This window comes from Orcinus orca, chromosome 13 (genome assembly GCF_937001465.1).
Source record: "Orcinus orca chromosome 13, mOrcOrc1.1, whole genome shotgun sequence".
In the NCBI taxonomy this organism is placed as follows: Eukaryota; Metazoa; Chordata; class Mammalia; order Artiodactyla; family Delphinidae; genus Orcinus; species Orcinus orca.
Genome location: NC_064571.1, coordinates 40,513,680 through 40,537,311, shown reverse-complemented (window position 1 = coordinate 40,537,311; position 23,632 = coordinate 40,513,680). Strand labels below are relative to the sequence as shown.

At 35.9% G+C, this 23,632-nt stretch overlaps 1 protein-coding gene across 1 annotated transcript in view; it reads left to right on the top strand.

Annotated features, from left to right (window-relative positions):
- The window catches only part of PEX13 (peroxisomal biogenesis factor 13), a 38,797-nt gene that overhangs the window by 1,811 nt on the left and 13,354 nt on the right, over window positions 1-23,632 (top strand). Inside the window, exon 2 of the mRNA XM_004280657.3 lies at window positions 14,762-15,456. Within this exon, the coding sequence (XP_004280705.1) occupies window positions 14,762-15,456 (695 nt within the window). The remainder of the gene's footprint in view (window positions 1-14,761; window positions 15,457-23,632) is intronic.

Here is a 23,632-nt window from a genome sequence, read left to right as displayed (position 1 = left end):
TTTTTTTATGAGTGGTTTGACCTTCTTTAAAAATTTGGACTGCTCTTTAGAAGAGAGATGTTTTATTTTTGCATCTGTTAAAGTTCTGTTTGTAAGATTAACCATTTTCCCATTTTTTAAGAAAATGTGAAGTATTTTAAACACCTAGAGACTGGTAGAGAGTAAGATGATGAATACTTGTGTATTAGCTCCCAGCTTTAAGAAATATTAACATTTTACCAGATTCGCCTCAGATTTTTAAAAAAATAAAAATTAGAGCAACAGTTAAACCCTCCCATTCTTCTTTCCTATGGTAACTACTGTCCCTATTTGGTTTTTATTGTACACAATGTTTTTATACTTCATTATTGAGCTTTGTATGTACATTACATATGTATATATGTATGTATTATTATTCAGTATATTTTTGACTTTAAATATATTCGAACTGTATGTATCATTTGCAAAGTGTTTTTCCAGTAAGTATTATTTATTTTGAGATTTATCTTGTTCATTCTTGTAACTGTACAGGCATACTTGGGAGGTATTGCAGGTTGGATTCAGACCACCGCAGTAAATCAAATATCGCAATAAAGCGAATGAATATTGCAATAAAGCGAGTCACATGAGTTTTTTTGGTTTCCCAGTGCATATAAAAGTTATGTTTATACTCTACTGTAGTCTATTAAGTGTGCAATAGCATTATGTATAAAGAAACAATGTATATAACCTTAAAGATACTTCATTGCTAAAAAAATGCTGACCATCACCTGAGCCTTCAGCCAGTTCTAATCTTTTTGTTGGTGGAGAGTCTTGCCTCGATGTTGACTCATTGGAGGTGGTTGCTGAAGGCTGGGGTGGTTGTGGCAGTTTCTTTAAATAAGACCACAATGAAGTTTGCCACATTGGTTGAGTCTTCCTTTCTCGAACATTTCTCTGTAGCGTGCAGTACTGTTTGATAGCATTTTACCCACAGTAGAACTTCTTTCAAAATTGGAGTAAATTTTCTCAAACCCTGATGCTGCTTTATCAGCTAAATTTACATAGTAGTCTAAATCCCTTGTTGTCATTTCAACAATCTTCATATCTTCTTCACCAGGAGTGGATGCCATCTCAAGAAACCACTTTCTTTGCTTACCCATAAGAAGCAGCTCCTCATCTGTTAAAGTCTTATCATGAGATTACAGCAATTCAGTTACATCTTTAGGCTTCACTTTTATTTTTAGTTCTCTTGCTATTTCCACCACATCTGTAGTTACTTGCTTCACGGAAGTCTTGAACCCCTTTAAAGTCATCCATGAGGGTTGGAATCAACTTCTTCCAAACTCCTGTTAAAGTTGATATATTGAACTCATCCCATGTATCACAGATGTTCTTAATGGCATCTAAAATGGTGAATCCTTTTAGAAAGGGTTTCAATTTACTTTGCCCAAGTCCATCAGCGAAATCACCATCTATGGCAGCTATAGCCTTATGAAATTTATTTCTTAGATAATAAGACTTAAAAGTCGAAATGACTGCTTGATCCATGGGCTACAGAATGGATATTGTGCTAGCAGACATGAAAACAACATTAATCTCATTGTACACCTCCATCAGCTCTTGGGTGACCAGTTGCATTATCAGTGAGCAGTAATATTTTGAAAGGAATCTTTTCTTCTGAGCACTAGGTCTCAACAGTGGGCTTAAAATATTTAGTAAACCATATTGTAAACAGATGTGCTGTCATGCAGGCTTTGTTGTTCCACTGATAGAGCACAGGCAGAGTAGATTTAGCATAATTCTTAAGGGCCTTAGGATTTTCAGAATGGTAAATGAGCATTGGCTTCATCTTCAGGTTCCAGCTGCATTAGCCCCTAACAAGAGAGTCAGCTGGTCCTTTGAGGCTTTGAAGCCTGGCATTGCCTTCCCTCTAGCCATGAAAGCCCTAGATGGCCTCTTCTTCCCATAGAAGGCTATTTTGTCCGCATTGAAATCTGTTGTTTAGCATAGCCACCTTCATTAATTATCTTAGCTAGATCTTCTAGATAACTTGCTGGAGCTTCTACACCAGCACTTGCAGCTTTACCTTGCACTCTTATGTTATGTAGATGGCTTCTTTCCTTAAACCTCCTGAAACAACCTCTGCTAGCTTCAGACTTTTCTTCTGCAGCTTCCTCATCTCTCAGCCTTCACAGAATTGAAAAGCGTTAGGGCCTTGCTCTGGATTAGGTTTTGGTTAAGGGAATGTTAATGGCTGCTTTGATTTAGCTAGACCACTAAAACTTTCGTCATGTCAGCAATAAGGCTGTTTCACTTTATCAATAGCGTGTTCGCTGGAGTAGCACTTTTAATATCCTTCAAGAACTTTTCCTTTGCATTCACAGCTTGGCTAACAGTTTGGTGCAAGAGGCCTAGCCTTTGGCCTATCCTGACTTTTGACATGCCTTCCTCTCTAAGCTTAATCATTTCTAGCTTTTGATTTAGAGGCGTGTGACTCTTCCTTTCACTTGAACACTTAGAGGCCGTTGTAGGGTTATTAACTGGCCTAATTTCAACATTCTTATGTCTTAGGGAATAAGGGAATCTCGAGAAGAGAGAGAGACATGGGAGGAAAGGCTGGTCGCTGGAGCAGTCAGAACACACACATTTATTTTGAGAGTTTGCTGTCTTATAGGGGCACAGTTCATGGTGTCCTAAAACAACTAGAATAGTAACATAAGAGATCACTGATCACCATAACAAATATAATAGTAATGAAAAAGTTTGAAATATTGTGAGAATTACCAGAATGCGACACAGACACGAAGTGAGCAAATGCTGTTCAAACAATGGTGCAGATAGATGGGCTTGACCCAGGGTTGCAACAAGCCTTCAATTTGTAAAAAACACGATCTGCAAAGCATCATAAAATGAGGTATGCCTGTAGTTCGTTTTAACTGCCATAGAATATTCTGTTATATAAAAGCAAACTATTTGTTCTGTTATAGATATTAGAGTATTAGTTGTTAAATATTTAAAGCTACTGCAGTCAAAATTCATGTGTCTTTCTCCTTGTGCGCATTTCCAAGAGGTTTTCTGGGAGGAGAGTTGCTTGCTGGAAGGGTATGCTTATCTTCAAGTACTGACTATCACCAAGGTGCTCCTCGAAGTGGTCGTATACCAATTTTTACATTTTCACTAGCAAGGTATTCTGTTTCTCTACATTTTTTCCAACACTTGTTGTTATTTTGTAGTACTGTATTTACCAATCTAATAGATGTGAAATGGTATTTAATTTGCACTTCTCTGATCAGTAATAAAATTGAGGATCTTTTTGAATGTTGATTTGAAATTTTTTCTGTTGGTAATCTTTTGCCCACTTTTATGTTGGCTTTATCTTTGCTTATCAATTTGTAGGAGTACTTTATTGTTTGTACTGATCCTATTTTGTTTTTATCTTTCAATCTTTGGCTTGTCTTATTGCTTTATTTACATTCATGTTCATTTTTGTTGTACAGATATTTTAATTTTAATATAGCCAAATTTTTCATCTTTTACTTGTGCTTTTTCTATCTTGGTTAAGAAACCCTTTCTACCTCAGATCAGGAAAATTTTTCTCTATATCTTCTTTTAACTGTTCATTTCCCATTCATATCTTTTTTTTTTTTTGCGGTACGCCGTCCTCTCACTGTTGTGGCCTCTCCCGTTGCGGAGCAACAGGCTCCGGACGCGCAGGCTCAGTGGCCATGGCTCACGGGCCCAGCCGCTCCACGGCATGTGGGATCTTCCTGGACCGGGACACGAACCTTTGTCCCCTGCATCGGCAGGCGGACTCTCAACCACTGCGCCACCAAGGAAGCCCCCCATTCATATCTTTAATCCACCTGGAACTGACTTTGTTGTACAAAAATCAGTGTGAAATAGAGAATTCAATTCTTTTCCATGTGGATAACTTATTATCCCAGCACCATTTATTAAGTAGTTTATTCCATACTACTTTATAATGCCATCTATATCACACCAAGTTTTCCTAAATGTGTGGTTCTGTTTGGGGGACTTTATAATATGTTCTGTTGCTGTATTTATCTATTCTTATGCTAACACCACACTGTCTTTATAATAAGTTTTGATATTTGGTATGTCAAGATCCTCCACACATTGCTGTTCTTCATAATTGCCTTTGTTGCACTTAGCCTTTATAAAAAGACTTATTGGGATTTTTATTAGAACTTTATATTTTATTGGAACTTTTATGTAAAGATCAAGTAAGCCTTTTCATCCATGAATATTGTGTAAGGTGCAATTGGTGAGATTTTGACATTCTTTTTTGCTTTAAGTAATGTTTTATAATTGTTTCCATGAAGTCCTTTCCCATCGTTTATAAGATATAAATATTATATCCAGCATAATGTCAGACTCTTAATTTGTTCTGATGGTTTGGTTGAAATTCTTTTGAGTCCTGTGTTGACAATCCTGTCATTTACAAATAAGCCAGCATAAATTGCCAACATCCTTGTATTGTTCCAGACTTTCATTGGAATGCTTCTCAAGTCTCACTATAAATTATGATGTTTGCTTTTTGTTTTTGATAGATATCCTATCAAACTTCTATCTCTCTACCTTGCTCAGATTTTTATTATGAAGGGGTATTAAATTTTATGAATAACTTTTCTGCATCTGTTGGGATAATTATGTGTTTTTATTTTAATATGAAAATGTGGTTTATTGCATCAATTAATTGTCCAATGTTGAATCATCCTTGCGTTTCTGGATGAACTCTGCTAAATTTTGATTTTTTTAAAAAAATACAATGTAGAAATCTAATATTTTAAGATCTTTGCATATATGTTCCTAATTGGAACATATGATTTGGTATCTGGTTTGGTATCAGAGTTTTGTAGCTACAGAAATTTTTCTGTTGAGTTTAATTTTTATTCCTTTACAGACTATGTTCTCCTTAGCAGCCTTTAAGATTTTCCCTTACCTTGGTCCTCTACAGCTTTATTAGGCTCTGTCTAGGTTCAAATATTCAGATTTACATATGTACATGTATATATTTTCCTCCTGCTCAGCAGCTACAATGTTCATGCTCAGTACCCACAGTGTTGAATCCGAGGATTCACATCTGTCTTTAATTCAGGAAAACTCTCACGAATCCTATCTTTAAATATTGTTTGAGCACTATTCTTTCCCATCTCTTCTTCTGGAACTACTATTAAACATATCAGGAATAGTTCTGCTCCAAGTAACAATATCTGACTTTCTGTGCTTTCAACTATAGAGGCATTTATTGTTTAGTTGACAAGAAGTCTAGAGATCTGCTAACTCACCATTGTCATCAGGGGACCTACATTTTTCTTGGCTTCCTTTTTGTCTGTCAGCTTTCTGGCATTTTCAGTCATCTCTGTCTTACTCTTGCTCCTTCGAAAGGAATCTCTTTTTTTTTTTTTTTTTTCCAGCAGTTATACTTTGTTGGGCTTCAATGTATTTTTCATTATATTATTTTTGGTGGGATTCATAGAGATACTTGAATCTGACTTGATGTCTTTCATTGATTTCAGAAAAGTTTCAACCATTATTTCTTTAAATATCTCTTCTGCCCATCCTCTTTTCATTTCTCTGACCCCAATTACATATATGCTCTATATTTCACTATACACTCCATCTTACACTCATTTCTGTATGTATCCTTTTGTTACTCATGCTTCATTCTGGGTATTTTCTTCTGAACTCTTCTAGTTCACCAGTATTTTTCTTTCAGTGTGTCTAATCTGATAGTAAACGAATCAGTCATTGAGTTCGTAGTTTCAGGTATTTTATTCTTTTAGTTTTAGAATTTCCATTTGGTCCTGCTTTGTAGTTTCTATTCTCTGCTGAAAATCTCAATCTTGCCTTTTTTTCCTTGAATATGTATAGCATAGTTGTTTAAAGTCTCCACCTGATAACTCCATTATCTGGATCCATATGGATCATTTTATATTGGCTAATGTCACTCATTTTTTTTTAACATGTAGTTTTGTCATCATAGAGGCTCAATTATTTTTCAGTGAGAGCTGGGCATTGTATATAGATAATTTAAGGCGATTTGAGGCCTAGGATGGTCTCTTCCTCCAGAGAGTTTTACTTTTGATAGGCACCTTGGGCCACTAGCAATCTAAGATCATTTTAATAATTTCAAATTTGAGCTAACTTGAAATTGTGGTTTTCAGTTTCTCCCAGGGCTAGTCTATTTCTTGTTAACCTTTTTCCCCTTACTCCTAGCATGTGGCTGTTTAAAGTCCCAGTCTGAAGTGTGGGCATTTATCTTGTCCCTCTTTTGGGACTTCTGAATTCTAGTTTTTGTCTCCTTAGCCCAGAGAGTCTATTAAAAGCTCTACTCAACTTCTCATCCTGTCAGCCATCGCTTCTGGAATTGGCCCTCTTCCCTTGAGAAACATCTAAAATGGGCTCTCTAGATTTTCTCCTACTCCTGGATCTTGACTCTAATTCCTCAGTGTCTTGTCTTCTCATGCTTTAAACAGATAATTTTATATTTTTTCTAGCTTTTCTAATTGTTTTCTGTGAAAGAGTTGGTCTGATTACCTAGAATACCATCACTTGAAGTAGAATTCCACAAGTTCCATATTTCTACTCTGTTCCTTAGTGTACAACAACTAATTTTCTTTTTGCCTCATAGTTACAAGATGCCTTGTGGCTGTGGGCATTGTGTATAAGATTTCTAATGAAATTTTTTTCATATTTACATGGTTTTTTTCTATTTTTATTTCACAGATGTTATTGCTACATTTCTCTCTTTGACTTTTTTAAATCCATTCATTCAATCTCATATTATTCTTGTTCTGCTTATCTCTTTGACCATTTTAAACATATTTAGAATCTTTGATGAGCTATTATATAAAATTAGTTTTTCCTTGAATGACTTTTCATTCTTATTGTTAATTTTTGTTATTTTGGTCTCTTTGTGTTTTTTTTTTCTTCTTGTGTGTAGTATTTTTGATATGTCCATTTTGAGCGGGAATTTTGGGGTTCTGTTGTCTCACTTTTCCTTCTACATTCAGCTCTTTCTATCTAGTAGGCTTCCTGTTGCTTGTACCTCCCTCTCAGCATCCACTCTCCATGTAAGAATCTGGTATAAAGTGGCTTAGATTAAGGATATCACAGTTTAAGTCATTGCGTCAGTTGTTAACTTGTTTCATTTTCTGAGTTTGAGGCTTTATCAGAGTCTTCCCCCATTCTTAGTTTTGTAACTTTCTAAAAATCCTAAAGTGTTGTCAGCAAATTTTATAATCTCTTTTACCACTGTCAGCAAATTTTTATGAGGCAAGGTGGCACTTCCCAGTCCCCAGCCTCAAGCAATGAACTAGTTTCATTTGAGTGGAGCACTTACCCTCAGAGCTGCTTCATCCAAACCTGAATATACTACACTATTTGGTAGTCTACTGACCCTTTTTAAAGTTTTATTCCTTTTTTTATGATGTAATACAATCTGAGGTAAACAACTTCGCTCATGATTTATGCTTGCCAAAACCTTTAGATCAAACCTTTAGATGCATACTTAGAGTTTATACTTCCAGTTCATACTTCCAGTTTATACTTCCAGTTTAACTGGAAGTATAGAGGATAGGGGATAGTTAAACAACATTTGGGGGTAACACAAATCCAGAATGTGGGACACTCTAGAAGAAATTGACTGGACTCTTCAAAAAGTCCAGGACATTATTGTTCTGTTTGATGAGAATAGGGACACAACCAACCAAATGCAATATGTGAGACTTAATTGAATTTTTGTTTCAAAAAAACCTAAAAAGACATTTTGACTTTTACAACTCAATGATAAAAAGATAAATAACCTAATTTTTTAAATGGGCAATGTATGTGAATAGACATTTCTCCAAGGAAGATCTAAAACTGGCCAATAAGCACATGAAAAGATACTCAATATCATTAACCATTAGGGAAATGTAAATCAAACCCACAGTGATGTACCATTTCACACCCACTAGGGTGGCTATAGTAAAAAAGACAGATAATAACAAGTGTTGACAAAATGTAGAGAAATTGAAACCCTCATGCACTGCTGGTGGGAACGTAAAATTATACAGTTGCTTTGGAAAACAATTTGGCAGTTCTTCAAAAGGGTAAACACAGAGTTATGATATGACCCAGCAGTATCATCCCCAAGAAACATGAAAACACATGTTCACACAAAAATTTGTACATAAATGTTCATAGAAGCATTAGTCATAATACCCCAAAAGTGGAAACAACCCAAATGTTTATCAGCTGATGTATGGATAAATATAATATAGTAATAAAAAAGAATGAGGTACTGATACATGCTACAACATAGATGAACCTTTAAAACATTAAGTGAAAGAAGCCAGTCACAAAATACTACATATTGTAAGTTTCATTTACTGTAGATCCTCATTATTTGCGGATTCAGTATTTGCAAACTCTCCTACTCGATGAAATTTATTTGTAACCCTAAAATCAGTACTTGAAGCATTTTCATGATCTTTTCAGACACACATAGAGCAGTGAAAGATGTGAGTCATCTCTCAGCTTAAGGGTGAAGAAAAAGCAACATTCTGGCTTGTTTCAGCTCTCATACTGTAAACAGGTGTCCTTTTCAAAATCAGTTAAGTGCCAGCCACGTTTTTCACATTTTTGTTGATGATTTCACTGTCTTTAAATGGCCCCTAAGCATAGTACTGAAGTGTTCCTAGAAGGCCTTATGGAGAAAATATTAGCATTAGATAAACTTTGTTCAGACATGAGTTGTGGTGCTTTTGGCCATGAATTCATTGTTAATGAGTCAACAATGTAATTAGATAAAGTATCTTTAAACAGAAACATACATAAAAGTATATGTATTGATCAGTAGATAGATGAAAATGTTGTGACCAGAGGCTTGAAGGAACCTAACTCTTTGTTTCCTCCAGGAGCAGTGATTCAGTATTTGCTGATTCATTGTTTGCAGGTTTATAGAGCATAACTATCTCAAATAACAAGAATCGATTATATAGGAAATGTCCAAAGTAGGCAAACCTATAGAGACAGACAGTAGATTAGTGTGATTGCCCAGGATTGGAGGAGGGTAAGAAATGGGGAGTGACTGCTAATAAATATGGGATTTCTATTTGGGATGATGAAAGTGTGCTGAAGTTGCATATGGTGATAGTTGTACAGCTCTGTGACTATATGGAAAACTGTTGCTTTTTACACTTTAAATGGGTGAATTTTATGGTATGTGAATTTTAACTCAATAAAGCTGTTTAGACAAAGATATTTGAGAGTAATGGATATGTTTTGAATATCAATTGGGTAATAGATATGGAATTATTAATTTTTAAAGATGGGAAAACAGTATTATGTTTTTGTATAAAATATCTTTATTCTTAGGAAATGCCTGTGAGGTATTTAGGAGTAATTTATTAGGTCTACAAGTTAATTTCAAATAGTTCAAGAAGTTTTAAAAGACTAGAGAGTGGTAAAGAGAAAGCAAATGTGGCAAAATGATAACAGTTGTTGAATCTAGATATAAGGTATGTGGATATTCATTGTACTTTTCTTTCAGTTTTTTTTTTCCTGTTTGAAACTTTTCAAGATAAAAAATTGGGTGGGGGAGATTTTGCACACTCAGCAATGAGAATAAATCATTGTTCTTCTAAGTCATAGGCTTCTTTAGCTCTCATTATGCTTGTTGTAACAGAAAGCAAGACTGTACATGCACACTGAATGCACTTGTGTATGCCGGAAACAGACCGCATTAAAACCAAAGAAGAGTGAATTCCTTGGTGGTCCACTGGTTAGGACTCCTCATGTTCACTGCCGAAGGCCTGGGTTCGGTCCCTGATAGGGAACTGAAATTCAACAAGCTGAGCAGGGCGGCCAAAATTAAAAAAAAAAAAAAACACAAGAGTAAGAGGAAAGCTCTTTATTTTTTTATTACCAAATGTTTAAATTTAATTCCCTATAATTTTTTAAGTTACATATTCATCACAATTTATGAAATAATACAAAGATATATAAAGAAAAATCTGTATTAATAGTGTGTGATATATGTGTATTAAATATTTACTAATGAAAGACTCCAGTATAGTGTTTGTATCAGTACCTATTTATATGCTAAGCACTATAGTTAGGTGATGGAGAAACAAGGAAAGCTCCCGTGCCTTTTAGAAGCTTGCCGTTTACAGGAAGAGTCAGATGTATAAATAAATGTAAGATACTGTACAAAATATGGACAAAGAATTATAGGAAGGACTTTTGATGATGGCAGAATAAGTACTTTAGGAAAAAAAAAACCATTGAGGACAAGTAGAAAGCTAAGCAGAATATAAAACATCTGGAAGGCATTATAGGGCAAAAAAGAGGATAAAGATTTATGGAGCCCAGATTCAGGAAAGTTAAAAATTCACAAAGGTGAGCATTGCCTTTGAAAGCACTTTTCCCATAGAAGCTTCTGCTGATTTCAGAAGAAGCAGCTTAGATAATGAAGCTAGTTGAGTAGAACACTTGACAGACTCTTGAATCATGGTTGGAGTTCAGACGTCCTCCAAGACGAGATACTGATAAATTACCCATACCTGATGTTAGGTACATCTAGATATAAGGGTATAAAAGATACATCTAGATATAAGGGTATAAAAGAAGTAGACAGGCCCTTATAGGAACAGAAGTCCAGCGTCAAATCATCAATTCCTGAAATTAGGGACATCATGAATTGATAGTAGCCTTAGCAACCTGCCTGAACCAAATTAGAGAATAGTTCAGAAAACAATATCCAGATGCATATTACTATATATAAAATAGATAAACAACAAGGACCTATTGTATAGCACAGGGAACTAATGTATAGCACAGGGAACTATATTCAATATCTTGTAATAACCTAAAATAGAAAAGAATCTGAAAAAGAATATACATATTCACTTTTATATGTGTGTGTGTGTGTGTGTGTGTATATATATATAAATAAATATATCTGAATCACTATGCTGTACCCCTGCAACTAACACAACATTGTAAATCAACTACATTTCAATTTTTTAAAAAAATGAAAAGAAACAATATCCAGAATGAAACACATCTGGAGAAGGAGAACATCATCCAGAATCTCAAATTACTGCTACAATAATAATTGCTGACGCACAGCAAAATCAAATAGCCAGACCCAGGAGGACATTATGTAACATAAATGGCAGCTAAGTTAACATCTGGATAAACAAATTCATAGGGACTCTAGATATTGGAGTTAGCAGAAACTTTAAATTATCTTTAATATGTTGAGGGCAATAAAAGAGAAGATGAAGAATTTTGGCAGAGAATTGGAAACTATTAAAAGAGGAAAGGAATTTCTAGAACAAAAAATACAGTAACCAAAATTGAGAGCTCGTTGGATTTAGAAACAGATTAGACACCATTACATAGAGAATTAGTGACTTAGAGCAGTACTGCTCGAAGTGTGTTCTGTAGCTGCTGAGAGTCTATGGGCTGGCTGCTATTTTTTGAACTATGTAGTAACAGTCCACAACAAGATAGGAAATTTGTGTCAGAATGTAGAACAAATTGACCCTGAGCATACCATTTAGTTCAACTGGCATTTTCTTTTCTTTTCTTTTCTTTTAAATTTTTATTGGAGTATAGTTGTTTACAATGTTGTATTAGTTTCAGGTGTACAGCAAAGTGAATCAGTTATACATATAAATATATCCACTCTTTTTTAGATTCTTTTCCCATATAGGCTATTACAGAGTACTGAATAGAGTTCCCTGTGCTGTACAGTAGGGTCCTTATTAGTTATCTATTTTATATATAGTAGTGTGTATATGTCAATCCCAATCTTCCAGTTTATCTCTCCACCACTCAAGTGGCATTTTCCTTTTTGTTTTTTTTGTTGTTTTTTTTTTTTTGCGGTACGTGGGCCTCTCACCGTTGTGGCCTCTCCCGTTGCGGAGCACAGGCTCCGGACGCGCAGGCTCAGTGGCCGTGGCTCACGGGCCTAGCCGCTCCGCGGCATGTGGGATCTTCCCGGACCGGGGCACGAACCCATGTCCCCTGCATCGGCAGGCAGACTCTCAACCACTGCGCCACCAGGGAAGCCCTCAAGTGGCATTTTCTTGATAGCAAAACTTTCTCAGTGAAGAAAGAATTTGTTGATTTACATTATAGTGCAAGTTCCTTATCTTGGAGATTGGCCCCTTGAGTAGCAGTGACCTAAAGAATAGTTGGAGCGCTTCCCTGGTGGCACAGTGGTTAAGAATCCGCCTGCCAATGCAGGGGACACAGGTTCGAACCCTGGTCCGGGAAGATCCCACATGCCACAGAGCAACAGCCCGTGTGCCACAACTACTGAGCCTGCGCTCTAGAGCCCGCGATCCACAACTGCTGAACCCACGTGCCACAACTACTGAAGCCTGCGTGCCTAGAGCCTGTGCTCCACAACAAGAGAAGCCACCTCAATGAGGAGCCCGTGCACTGCAATGAAGAGTAGCCCCCGCTCTCAGCAACTAGAGAAAGCCGCGTGCAGCAATGAAGACCCAACGCAGACAAAAATAAATAAAATTAAAATAAAAAAGAAAAGAATAGTTGGGAAGAAAATATCTAGAAGGAAGTACAAAGAGACAAAAGGACAGGAAAATACAGAAAGGAAGGGAAGAGATTTAGAGGATGAAGCAAGGTATATTTTACAGATAGAAAAGATAAATAGTCCTTTAACACTTGAAGCAGTGCTTCTCAAAATATTTGTGATGGTGGCCAATACTTTTTATAAAATGCAGTAAAAATATAGCAGTGTCAAATTACTTAAACACAATCTCGTTTTCTGTACTTACTAGAGATTGGTATAAAATGGTTCATAAAATAGCACTGGTCCACAGACCACATTTTAAGTAGCATGATACTAAAGAAATTAAATTCATTCTTCCCAGTAGAATTCCAAGCCCATATGATTCACTGGTAAACTCTAGAAACCTTTAAGGAAGAAATAATTAACTTTTCTAGAATATAGAAAAGAGTGAAAGGCTCCCCCAACTCTTTTTAAGAGGCCAGTTCAACCTTGATGTCCAAACCTGACAAAGACATTTACAATGAAAGCATATTAGGACAGTCTCATTCATGAACATAGATATAAAAAAATCTTCAATAAAATATTGGCAAACCAAATTCAGAAATATATTGTGGCCTACTTAATTCTACTTCAGGAATGCAGGTTGGCTTTAACATTTGAAAATTAATGTAATTCATCATAGACAGTAAATGAAAAAATTCATATAATCATCTTGATAGGTGCTAAGGAATCGTTTGATAAAATTCAGCATTCATTCTGAATGGTAAAAAAAATTTTATCGAAAAGAAATAGAAAAGGAACTACTAAATCTACAACAAACCTACAACAAACATGATAATTATTGGTGACATCTTGAAAATTTTCCCTTTGAGATTAGAAATGAGACTAGGATACCTTCTATCATCCCTTCCATTCAAGATTGTACTGCAGGTCCTAGATGCAATACCTTAATAATCAAAGCTGTAAGAATTGAAAAAAGGAAGAAATAACCTATCGTTATTCGCATACAATATGACTGCAGATCCTTAAGATTCTAGAAAGTACAAAAGAAGAATCCAAAATAAGGTTGTTAGATATAAGGACCATATTTTTTTAATCAATTATTTCTATATAACAGCAAAAAAGTGAAATATTAGAAAGACACCGTTTACAATAGCATGAAAAAAATCAAATATATAGAAATAAATCTAAAGAAAGACCCCACAGTAAACTGTAAAACATTGAGACTCAGTGATTATTTTATTTTTTTAATTAATTAATTTATTTTTGGCTGTGTTAGGTTGATTGCTGCACATAGGCTTTCTCTAGTTGCGTGAGCAGGGGCTATTCTTTGTTGCATTGTGCACGCAGGCTTCTCACTGATGTGGCTTCTCATTACAGAGCATAAACTCTAGGTACGCGGGCTTCAGTAGTTGTGGTGCATGGGCTCAGTAGTTGTGGCTTGCGGCCTCTAGAGCGCAGGCTCAGTAGTTGTGGCTCACAGGCTTAGTTGCTCTGTGGCATGCAGGATCTTCCCGAACCAGGGCACGAACCCCTGTCCCCTGCATTGGCAGGTGGATTCTTAACCACTTCACCACCAGGGAAGTCCCTCAGTGGTTATTTTAAAAAAACATTATTAAGAAAAATCTTTAAAAGACATAAGTAAATGAAGGATATGTTATATTGAGTTGAAACTCTCAATATAATGGAGATGTCGACTACCTCAAATTAATCTACGAATTTAATGTAATCCCAAACCAGAATCTCAATAGGGCTTTTGTGGGGAGAACAGTGTAGAACTTCAAACTCTGATTCTAAAATATATATGGATATTCAAAGGGTCAAATAGCCAAGACACTCTTGAAGATGAAGAATAGTGTAGGAAGATTTGTCTTATTGGATATTAAGGCCTATTATAAAACTATAGTAATTAAGATAGTGTCATTTAGGTGTAAGGATGGACAGATAACGAGTTATAACTAACCCTGAGGAAATGGACATGTGTCTTAAAAAGAAACCAAAGGTTGAAGATACTACTAATAATGCAGCATAAGTAAACAAGAATATAGAGTTCAGTCAGCTATTTTATCTTATCCATTTTGTCTTAACACAGATTCTAAGCATCTGGATATTAGAGACTATTCCTTACTTTAAGACATCTTTAGTAGGATCTGTCATAACACTAGGTATATACAAAGTGTTTAATAGTTACTTTGAATGAATTTATTGTGTGCTTAAGTTACAACTTTGAATCCTTTTTGGTTTTAGATCTGCTGATTTGGGTCCTACTTTATTGACAAGACCTGGACAACCAACACTTACCAGAGTGCCACCGCCTATTCTTCCAAGGCCATCCCAGCAGACAGGAAGCAGTAATGTGAACACTTTCAGACCTGCTTACAGTTCATTTTCTTCTGGATATGGTGCCTATGGAAATTCATTTTATGGAAGCTATAGCCCTTATAGTTATGGGTATAATGGGTTGGGCTATAACCGCCTTCGTATAGATGATCTTCCACCTAGTAGATTTGTTCAGCAAGCTGAAGAAAGCAGCAGAGGTGCATTTCAGTCCATTGAAAGTATTGTGCATGCATTTGCCTCTGTCAGCATGATGATGGATGCTACCTTTTCAGCTGTCTATAACAGTTTCAGGGCTGTATTGGATGTAGCAAACCACTTTTCCCGATTAAAAATACACTTCACAAAAGTATTTTCAGCTTTTGCATTAGTTAGGACTATAAGGTATCTTTACAGACGGTTACAGTGGATGATAGGTTTAAGAAGAGACTCTGAGAATGAGGACCTGTGGGCAGAAAGTGAAGGAACTGTGGCTTGCCTTGGTGCTGAGGACAGAGCAACTAACTCAGCAAAATCTTGGCCAATATTCTTGTTCTTTGCTGTTATCCTTGGTGGTCCTTACCTCATCTGGAAACTGCTGTCTACTCACAGTGACGAAGTAACAGGTAAGAGTAATAAAATGGGTTCAAAAACCATATAACAATCTCAAATTTCAAGAATAGGTTAAATTAGCTTTCTTTATGCATTTGTATTTAATATTTTGATCCAGTTATATTTTCAGTTAACAACTTCAAAACTGGAAGAGAAACATGTAGCAAAAACAGGCTTCTTGATTTATTCTTTGTTACTTCAGTTTAACAGCACACATTACTTAACTACTGTTCACAAGTCACTGAACTTGATGCTGTGGAAGATACAAAGATAACGTAGGGCATATTCCCTTTATCTTTCTAAAACTTACTGGAAGAGAGGTGGGTGAGACACATAAATAGGTAATTGTAATGAGGCATAAAGAGTGTAAGTAGTACAACAGTTGGGGAGAAACATAAGACTTATTGAGCCTTTTTTTATTATTATTATTTTCTTGAATTTTATTTTAATTATTTTTTATACAGCAGGTTCTTATTACTCATCCATTTTATACACATCAGTGTATACATGTCAATCCCAATCTCCCAATCCATCATACCACCACCACCACCACCACCCTCCACTGCTTTACCCCCTTGGTGTCCATACGTCTGTTCTCTACATCTGTGTCTCAATTTCTGTCCTGCAAACTGGTTCATCTGTACCATTTTTCTAGGTTCCACATATATGTGTTAATATACGATATTTGTTTTTCTCTTTTGGACATACTTCACTCTGAATGACAGTCTCTAGATTCATCCACGTCTCTACAAATGGCCTAATTTCGTTCCTTTTTATGGCTGAGTAATATTCCATTGCATATATGTACCACATCTTCTTTATCGTTGATGGGCATTTAGGTTGCTTCCATGACCTGGCTATTGTAAATAGCACAGCAATGAACATTAGGGTACATATTTCTTTTTGAATTATGGTTTTCTCTGGGTATAGACCCATTAGTGAGATTGCTGGGTCATATGGTAATTCTATTTTTACTTTTTTAAAGGGACCTCCATACTGTTCTCCATAGTGGCTGTATCAATTTACATTCCCACCAACAGTGCAAGAGGGTTCCCTTTTCTCCACACCCTCTCCAGCATTTGTTGTTTGTAGATTTTCTGATGATGCCCATTCTAACTGGTGTGAGGTGATACCTCATTGTAGTTTTGATTTGCATTTCTCTAATAATTAGTGTTATTGAGCACCTTTTCATGTGCCTCTTGGCCATCTGTATGTCCTCTTTGGAGAAATGTCTATTTAGGTCTTCTGCCCATTTTTGAATTGGGTTGTTTTTATTTTAATATTGAGTTGCATGAGCTGTTTATATATTTTGGAGATTAATCCTTTGTCCATTGATTCATTTGCAAATATTTTCTCCCATTCTGAGGGTAGTCTTTTCGTCTTGTTTGTAGTTTCCTTTGCTTTGCAAAAGCTTTTAAGTTTCATTACGTCCCATTTGTTTATTTTTGTTTTTATTTCCATTACTCTAGGAAGTGTATTAAAAAAGATCTAGCCATGATTTATGTCAAAGAGTGTTCTTCCTATGTTTTCCTCTAAGAGTTTTATAGTGTCTGGTCTTACATTTAGGTCTCTAATCCATTTTGAGTTTATTTTTGTGTATGGTGTTCGGTAGTATTCTAATTTCATTCTTTTACATGTAGCTGTCCACTTTTCCCAGCACCACTTATTGAAGAGACTGTCTTTTCTCCATTGTATATCCTTGCCTCCTTTGTCATAGATTAGTTGACCATAGGTGTATGGGTTTATCTCTGGGCTCTCTATCGTGTTCCATTGATCTATATTTCTGTTTTTGTGCCAGTACCATATTGTCTTGATTACTGTAGCTTTGTAGTATAGTCTCAAGTCAGGGAGTCTGATTCCTCGAGCTCCGTTTTTTTCCCTCAAGACTGCTTTGGCTATTCGGGGCTTTTGTGTCTCCACACAAATTTTAAGATTTTTTGTTCTAGTTCTGTAAAAAATGCCATTGGTAATTTGGTAGGGATTGCATTGAATCTGTAGATTGCTTTGGGTAGTATAGTCATTTTCACAATATTGATTCTTCCAATCCAAGAACATTGAATATCTGTCCATCTGTTGGTATCATCTTTAATTTCTTTCAACAGTGTCTTATAGTTTTCTACATACAGGTCTTTTGTCTCCCTAGGTAGGTTTATTCCTAGGTATTTTATTCTTTTTGTTGCAATGGTAAATGGGAGTGTTTCCTTAATTTCTCTTTCAGATTTTTCATCATTAGTGTATAGGAATGCAAGAGATTTCTGTGCATTAATTTTGTATCCTGCAACTTTACCAGAATCATTGATTATCTCTAGTAGTTTTCTGGTGGCATCTTTAGGATTCTCTATGTATAGTATCGTGTCATCTGCAAACAGTGACAGTTTTACTTCTTCTTTTCCAATTTGTATTCCTTTTCTTTCTTTTTCTTCTCTGATTGCCGTGGCTAGGACTTCCAAAACTATGTTGACTACTAGTAGTGAGAGTGGACATCCTTGTCTTGTTCCTGATCTTAGAGGAAATGCTTTCAGTTTTTCACCATTGAGAATGATGTTTGCTGTGGGTTTGTCATAAATGGCCTTTATTATGTTGAGGTAGGTTCCCTCTATGCCCACTTTCTGGAGAGTTTTTATCATAAATGGTATTGAATTTTGTCAAAAGCTTTTTCTGCATCTATTGAGATGATCATATGGTTTTTCTTCTTCAATTTGTTAATATGGTGTATCACATTGATTGATTTGCATATATTGAAGAATCCTTGCATTCCTGGGATAAATCCCACTTGATCATGGTGTATGATCCTTTTAATGTATTGTTGCATTCTATTTTGTTGAGGATTTTTGCATCTATATTCATCAGTGTTATTGGTGTATAATTTTCTTTTTTTGTAGTATCTTTGTCTGGTTTTGGTATCAGGGTGATGGTGGCCTCATAGAACGAGTTTGGGAGTGTTCCTTCCTGTGCAGTTTTTTGGAAGAGTTTGAGAAGGATGGGTGTTAGCTCTTCTCTAAATATTTGATAGAATACACCTGTGAAGCCATCTGTCCTGGACTTTTGTTTGTTGGAAGATTTTTAATCACAGTTTCAATTTCATTACTTGTGTTTGGTCTGTTCATATTTTCTATTTCTTCCTGATTCAGTCTTGGAAGGTTATACCTTTCTAAGAATTTGTCCATTTCTTCCAGGTTGTCCATTTTATTGGCATAGAGTTGCTTGTAGTAATCTCTTATAATCCTTGGTATTTCTGCAGTGTCAGTTGTGATTTCTCCTCTTTCATTTCTAATTTTATTGATTTGAGTCCTCTCCCTCTTTTTCTTGATGAGTCTGGCTAATGGTTTATCAATTTTGTTTATCTTCTCAAAGAACCAGCTTTTAGTTTTGTTGATGTTTGCTATTGTTTTGTTTCTATTTCATTTACTTCTGCTCTGATCTTTATGATTTCTTCCCTTCTGCTAACTTTGGGTTTTGTTTGTTCTTTTTTCTCTAGTTCCTTTAGGTGTAATGTTAGATTGTTTATTTGATATTTTTCTTGTTTCTTGAGGTAGGCTTGTATAGCTATAAACTTCCCTCTTAGAACTGCTTTTGCTGCATCCCATAGGTTTTGGATCGTCGTGTTTTCACTGTCATTTGTCTCTAGGTATTTTTTTATTTCCTCTTTGATTTCTTCAGTGATCTCTTGGTTATTTAGTAACGTATTGTTTAGCCTCCATGTGTTTGTGCTTTTTACGTTTTTTTCCCTGTAATTGATTTCTAATCTCATAGCGTTGTGGTCAGAAAAGATGTTTGATATGATTTCAATTTTCTTAAATTTACTGAGGCTTGATTTGTGACCCAAGATGTGATCTATCCTGGAGAATGTTCTGTGCACACTTGAGAAGAAAGTGTAATCTGCTGTTTTTGGATGGAATGTCCTATAAATATCAATTAAATATATCTGGTCTATTGTGTCGTTTAAAGCTTGGGTTTCCTTATTAATTTTCTGTTTGGATGATCTGTCCATTGGTATAAGTGAGGTGTTAAAGTCCCCCACTATTATTGTGTTACTGTTGATTTCCTCTTTTATAGCTGTTAGCAGTTGCCTTATATATTGAGGTGCTCCTACATTGGGTGCATATATATTTATAATTGTTTTATCTTCTTTTTGTATGATCCCTTGATCATTATGTAGTGTCCTTCCTTGCCTCTTGTAACATTCTTTTTTTTAAAGTCTATTTTATCTGATATGAGTGTTGCTACTCCAGCTTTCTTTTGATTTCCATTTGCATGGAATATCTTTTTCCATCCCCTCACTTTCAGTCTGTATGTGTCCCTAGGTCTGAAGTGGGTCTCTTGTAGACAGTATATATATATATATATATATATATATATATATATATATATATGGGTATTGTTTTTGTATCCATTCAGCAAGCCTGTGTCTTTTGGTTGGAGCATTTAATCCATTCATGTTTAAGGTAATTATCGATATGTATGTTCTTATTACCATTTTCTTAATTGTTTTGTTTTTGTTTTTGTAGGTCCTTTTCTTCTCTTGTGTTTCCCACTTAGAGAAGTTCCTTTAGCATTTGTTGTGTAGCTGGTTTGGTGGTGCTGAATTCTTTTAGCTTTTGCTTGTCTGTAAAGCTTTTGATTTCTCCATCAAATCTGAATGAGATCCTTGCTGGGTAGAGTAATCTTGGTTTTAGGTTCTTCCCTTTCATCACTTTAAGTATATCATGCCACTCCTTTCTGGCTTGTAGAGTTTCTGCTGAGAAATCAGGTGTTAACCTTATGGGAGTTCCCTTGTATGTTATTTGTTGTTTTTCCCTTGCTGCTTTCAATAATTTTTCTATGTCTTTAATTTTTGCCAGTTTGATTACTATGTGTCTCCGTGTTTTTCTCCTTGGGTTTATCCTGTATGGGACTCTCTGTGCTTCCTGGACTTGGGTGGCTATTTCCTTTCCCATGTTAGGGAAGTTTTCGACTATAATCTCTTCAGATATTTTCTTGGGTCCTTTCTCTCTCTCTTCTCCTTCTGGGACCCCTATACTGGGAATGTTACTGCGTTTAATGTTGTCCCAGAGGTCTCTTAAGCTGTCTTCATTTCTTTTCATTCTTTTTTCTGTATTCTGTTCCGCAGCAGTGAATTCCACCATTCTGTCTTCCAGATCACTTATTCGTTCTTCTGCCTCAGTTATTCTGCTATTGATTCCTTCTAGTATAGTTTTCATTTCAGTTATTGTATTGTTCATCTCTGTTTGTTTGTTCTTTAATTCTTCTAGGTCTTTGTTAAACATTTCTTACATCTTCTCTATCTTTGCCTCCATTCTTTTTCCGAGGTCGTGGATCATCTTCACTATTGTTATTCCGAATTCTTTTCTGGAAAGTTGCCTATCTCCACTTCATTTAGTTGTTTTTCTAGGTTTTATCTTGTTCCTTCATCTGGTATATAGCCCTCTGCCTTTTCATCTTGTGAATGTGGTTTTTGTTTCACAGGCTGCAGGACTGTAGTTCTTCTTCCTTCTTATTGAGCCTTTTTTATATGCAAGACACTGTGCTAAGTATTTTGTGTATTTTACTCATTTAATTCTTACAACAATTCTAAGAGAAATTATCCTCATTTTACAAGTGATAAAACTGAGGTTCAGAGAAGTCTCTTGCTCAAGGTCACATCTTTAATAAGCCAGACCAGAAACAAAACCAGGCATATTTGACTGTTAAGCCTCTACTCTGTCAGCTGGTACAGAGTATTATCTCAGCTCAGAAGTGAAGCTGACATTTTTTGACTCTTCGTATTCAGAAAGAAGTAGCATCTAAGTTAGATTTTTGAAAGAACGGTAACATTCCATCAGTTACATAGGAAAAAAAAAAAAGACTGAAGCAGATGGAGTAGCTTGAACAAAAGTATATAGGTAGGAAATATGAGATTTGTTCATCAGCTGTCCTATAGTATTGAATAGAAGGATATTAAGAAGTAAGGATGAGAAATTAGATTGGAGCCTAGTAATGGAAGATCTTAATTTCCATGACAATACTTAATCTTCATTTAGTAAGGAAAAGATGGTTTTTTGGTTGTCTGCTTTTGTTTTTGTTTTTTAAAGCAGGCTTGTGACGTACATATAAACAGTGCTGTAAAGAGGTCAGTCTGTCTTAAGTGTTTAAAATAGGTCAGTGCAGGTTAACACAGGTTGAAATTGGATGGTAAGATTAATAAACAATTTTGGGTTATACTTACCATTGTATTACCGAAAGCTAACAACCTGACCAGCATATCCAAGGTGCTTAATAAATATTTATTAATTTAGGGACATCACTTATGATGCTTTTGCATTTGAATGGATGAGAAATAATGAAGACCTGAACTAGGGTATGTGAAAAGCAGCAAAAATATAATAGACGTAACAGATTTAGTTACTAGCTAAATGGAGTTCGTAAAGGGAAGGGAGTAATTGAAATGCCCTAGACCTTTTAAATTGAGTTATGAGCGGGATAATGTTTTATTTGTTAACAAATATTTGTTGAGTGCCTACTACATACCAGACACAGTTCTAGGATCTAGGGATATAGCAGTGAGTAAAACAGATTTTAAAAATTCCTGCCCTTGTGACTAGTGGGTAGAGACAGCAATAAACAACTAAGTCAAATATATAGTAAGTCACAAGGTAATAAGTGCCATAGGAAGAAAATAAAGCAGGGAAGAGCGTTGCAGAGTGCCAGTGGTAGGAAATGGGGTTACAGAGCTACACACACGGAAGGCCTCTCTGAAGGAGATAAAGGGGGTAAGCTGAATGAGGGAACTGCTGGAGGCATAGGGAACAGCAGAACTGCATAAGTGGCAGTGTGCCTGGCATGTCACATGAATGACAAGAGGCCAGTACGAATGGAGCAAAGTCAGAGTACCAGGAGATGAAGTAGGGAAGAGTACAGAGTGTAGATGGTATAAGCCTTGTAGACATTTTAAAGAACTTTGGCTTTTATTCTGAAATGCGAAGCCATGGCAGAATTTTGAGCAAAGGAGTGATATGATTTGACTTAGGTTTAAAAAAAAATCTTTTTCCTGAGAATGAATTTTAGGTAGAGCTAGGGCCAAAGAGACCAGTCTGGAGAATCAAGAGGCCGTTATAATAATTCAAGTGGGAAATGGTGGTGGCTTGGCTCTGGGTCACAGTGATGCAGGTTCTGAGGTGGGTCACATTCTGGATATTTATTTGAAGGTAAAGTCAATAAAATAAATACAGAGAAATCACATGGAACAACTGGTTTGTGAATGATTATCATTCATTCCATTAGAGCTATATTGAGTTTGGTTGTGCCAGTGGGACATTCAAATGGAACTTGAGAAAGTTTCAGAAAGCAGTTTAAAAGGCAGGAAAGGATCTTAGGAAAGAGGTGAAAAATGAAATATTTAAGCGTCATCCACATAAAAGTGAGAGTTGAAATAGTGTTAGTGGATGATATTACAGTGGTAGAGAGAAAGAGGAACTAAGATGGAAACCAGGAAGAGCAGAAGTAGAACTATGTTAATCCTGTGTTATAGAAGTGAAGGGGAAAGGAGGAAATTTCAAGAAGGGGGAGAAGGATGATGCCTGGTGTCAGATGCTGTAGTAAGATAAGATCGAGAATTGAAAAAAGGTCATCAGATTTGGCAATTGGAGGTCATCAGCTCCAGCAAGCAATTTTAGTAAAGTAGAGGAGACAGAAACCATGGAAGAGTATAAAGGGTATATAAAATCAGAAGGTGTGAAAAAAGAAAAGATGAACAATGAATGGAGGAAGAAAAATCAACAGGCTGCTTGGGTAAAAGCAAGTTGATGTGGTAGTTTTCCGTTTTTTGGTTGTGCTTTGTGTTTTATGAAGTAAAATCTGGGAATGTTTTTAGGCTGAAAGAAAGGAGTCTGTAGAGAAGGATTGATTGTCGAGGAGGGAGAAACAGGAGTCAAAAGATGAAGCCTCCTGTAAGAGGTGGGAGAAGATACGATCCAAGGCAGGTGAAAAGGAGGGGCAATTTTTTTATCTGAGGCCAAAGAGGGAGCAATGGGTAATGATACTAAGAGATTTTTGAGGAAAAGCGGAACTGAGGAAGCTTAGGCCCTATGACTTCTTAGCTGCTTAGGACAGGGGTCAGCAAACGATAACCTGTCAGCAAGATCTGCCTTGCTCCTGTCTTTGTACAGCCCACAAACTAAGAATGGTTTTTACAGTAAAATCCAAAAGAGTACT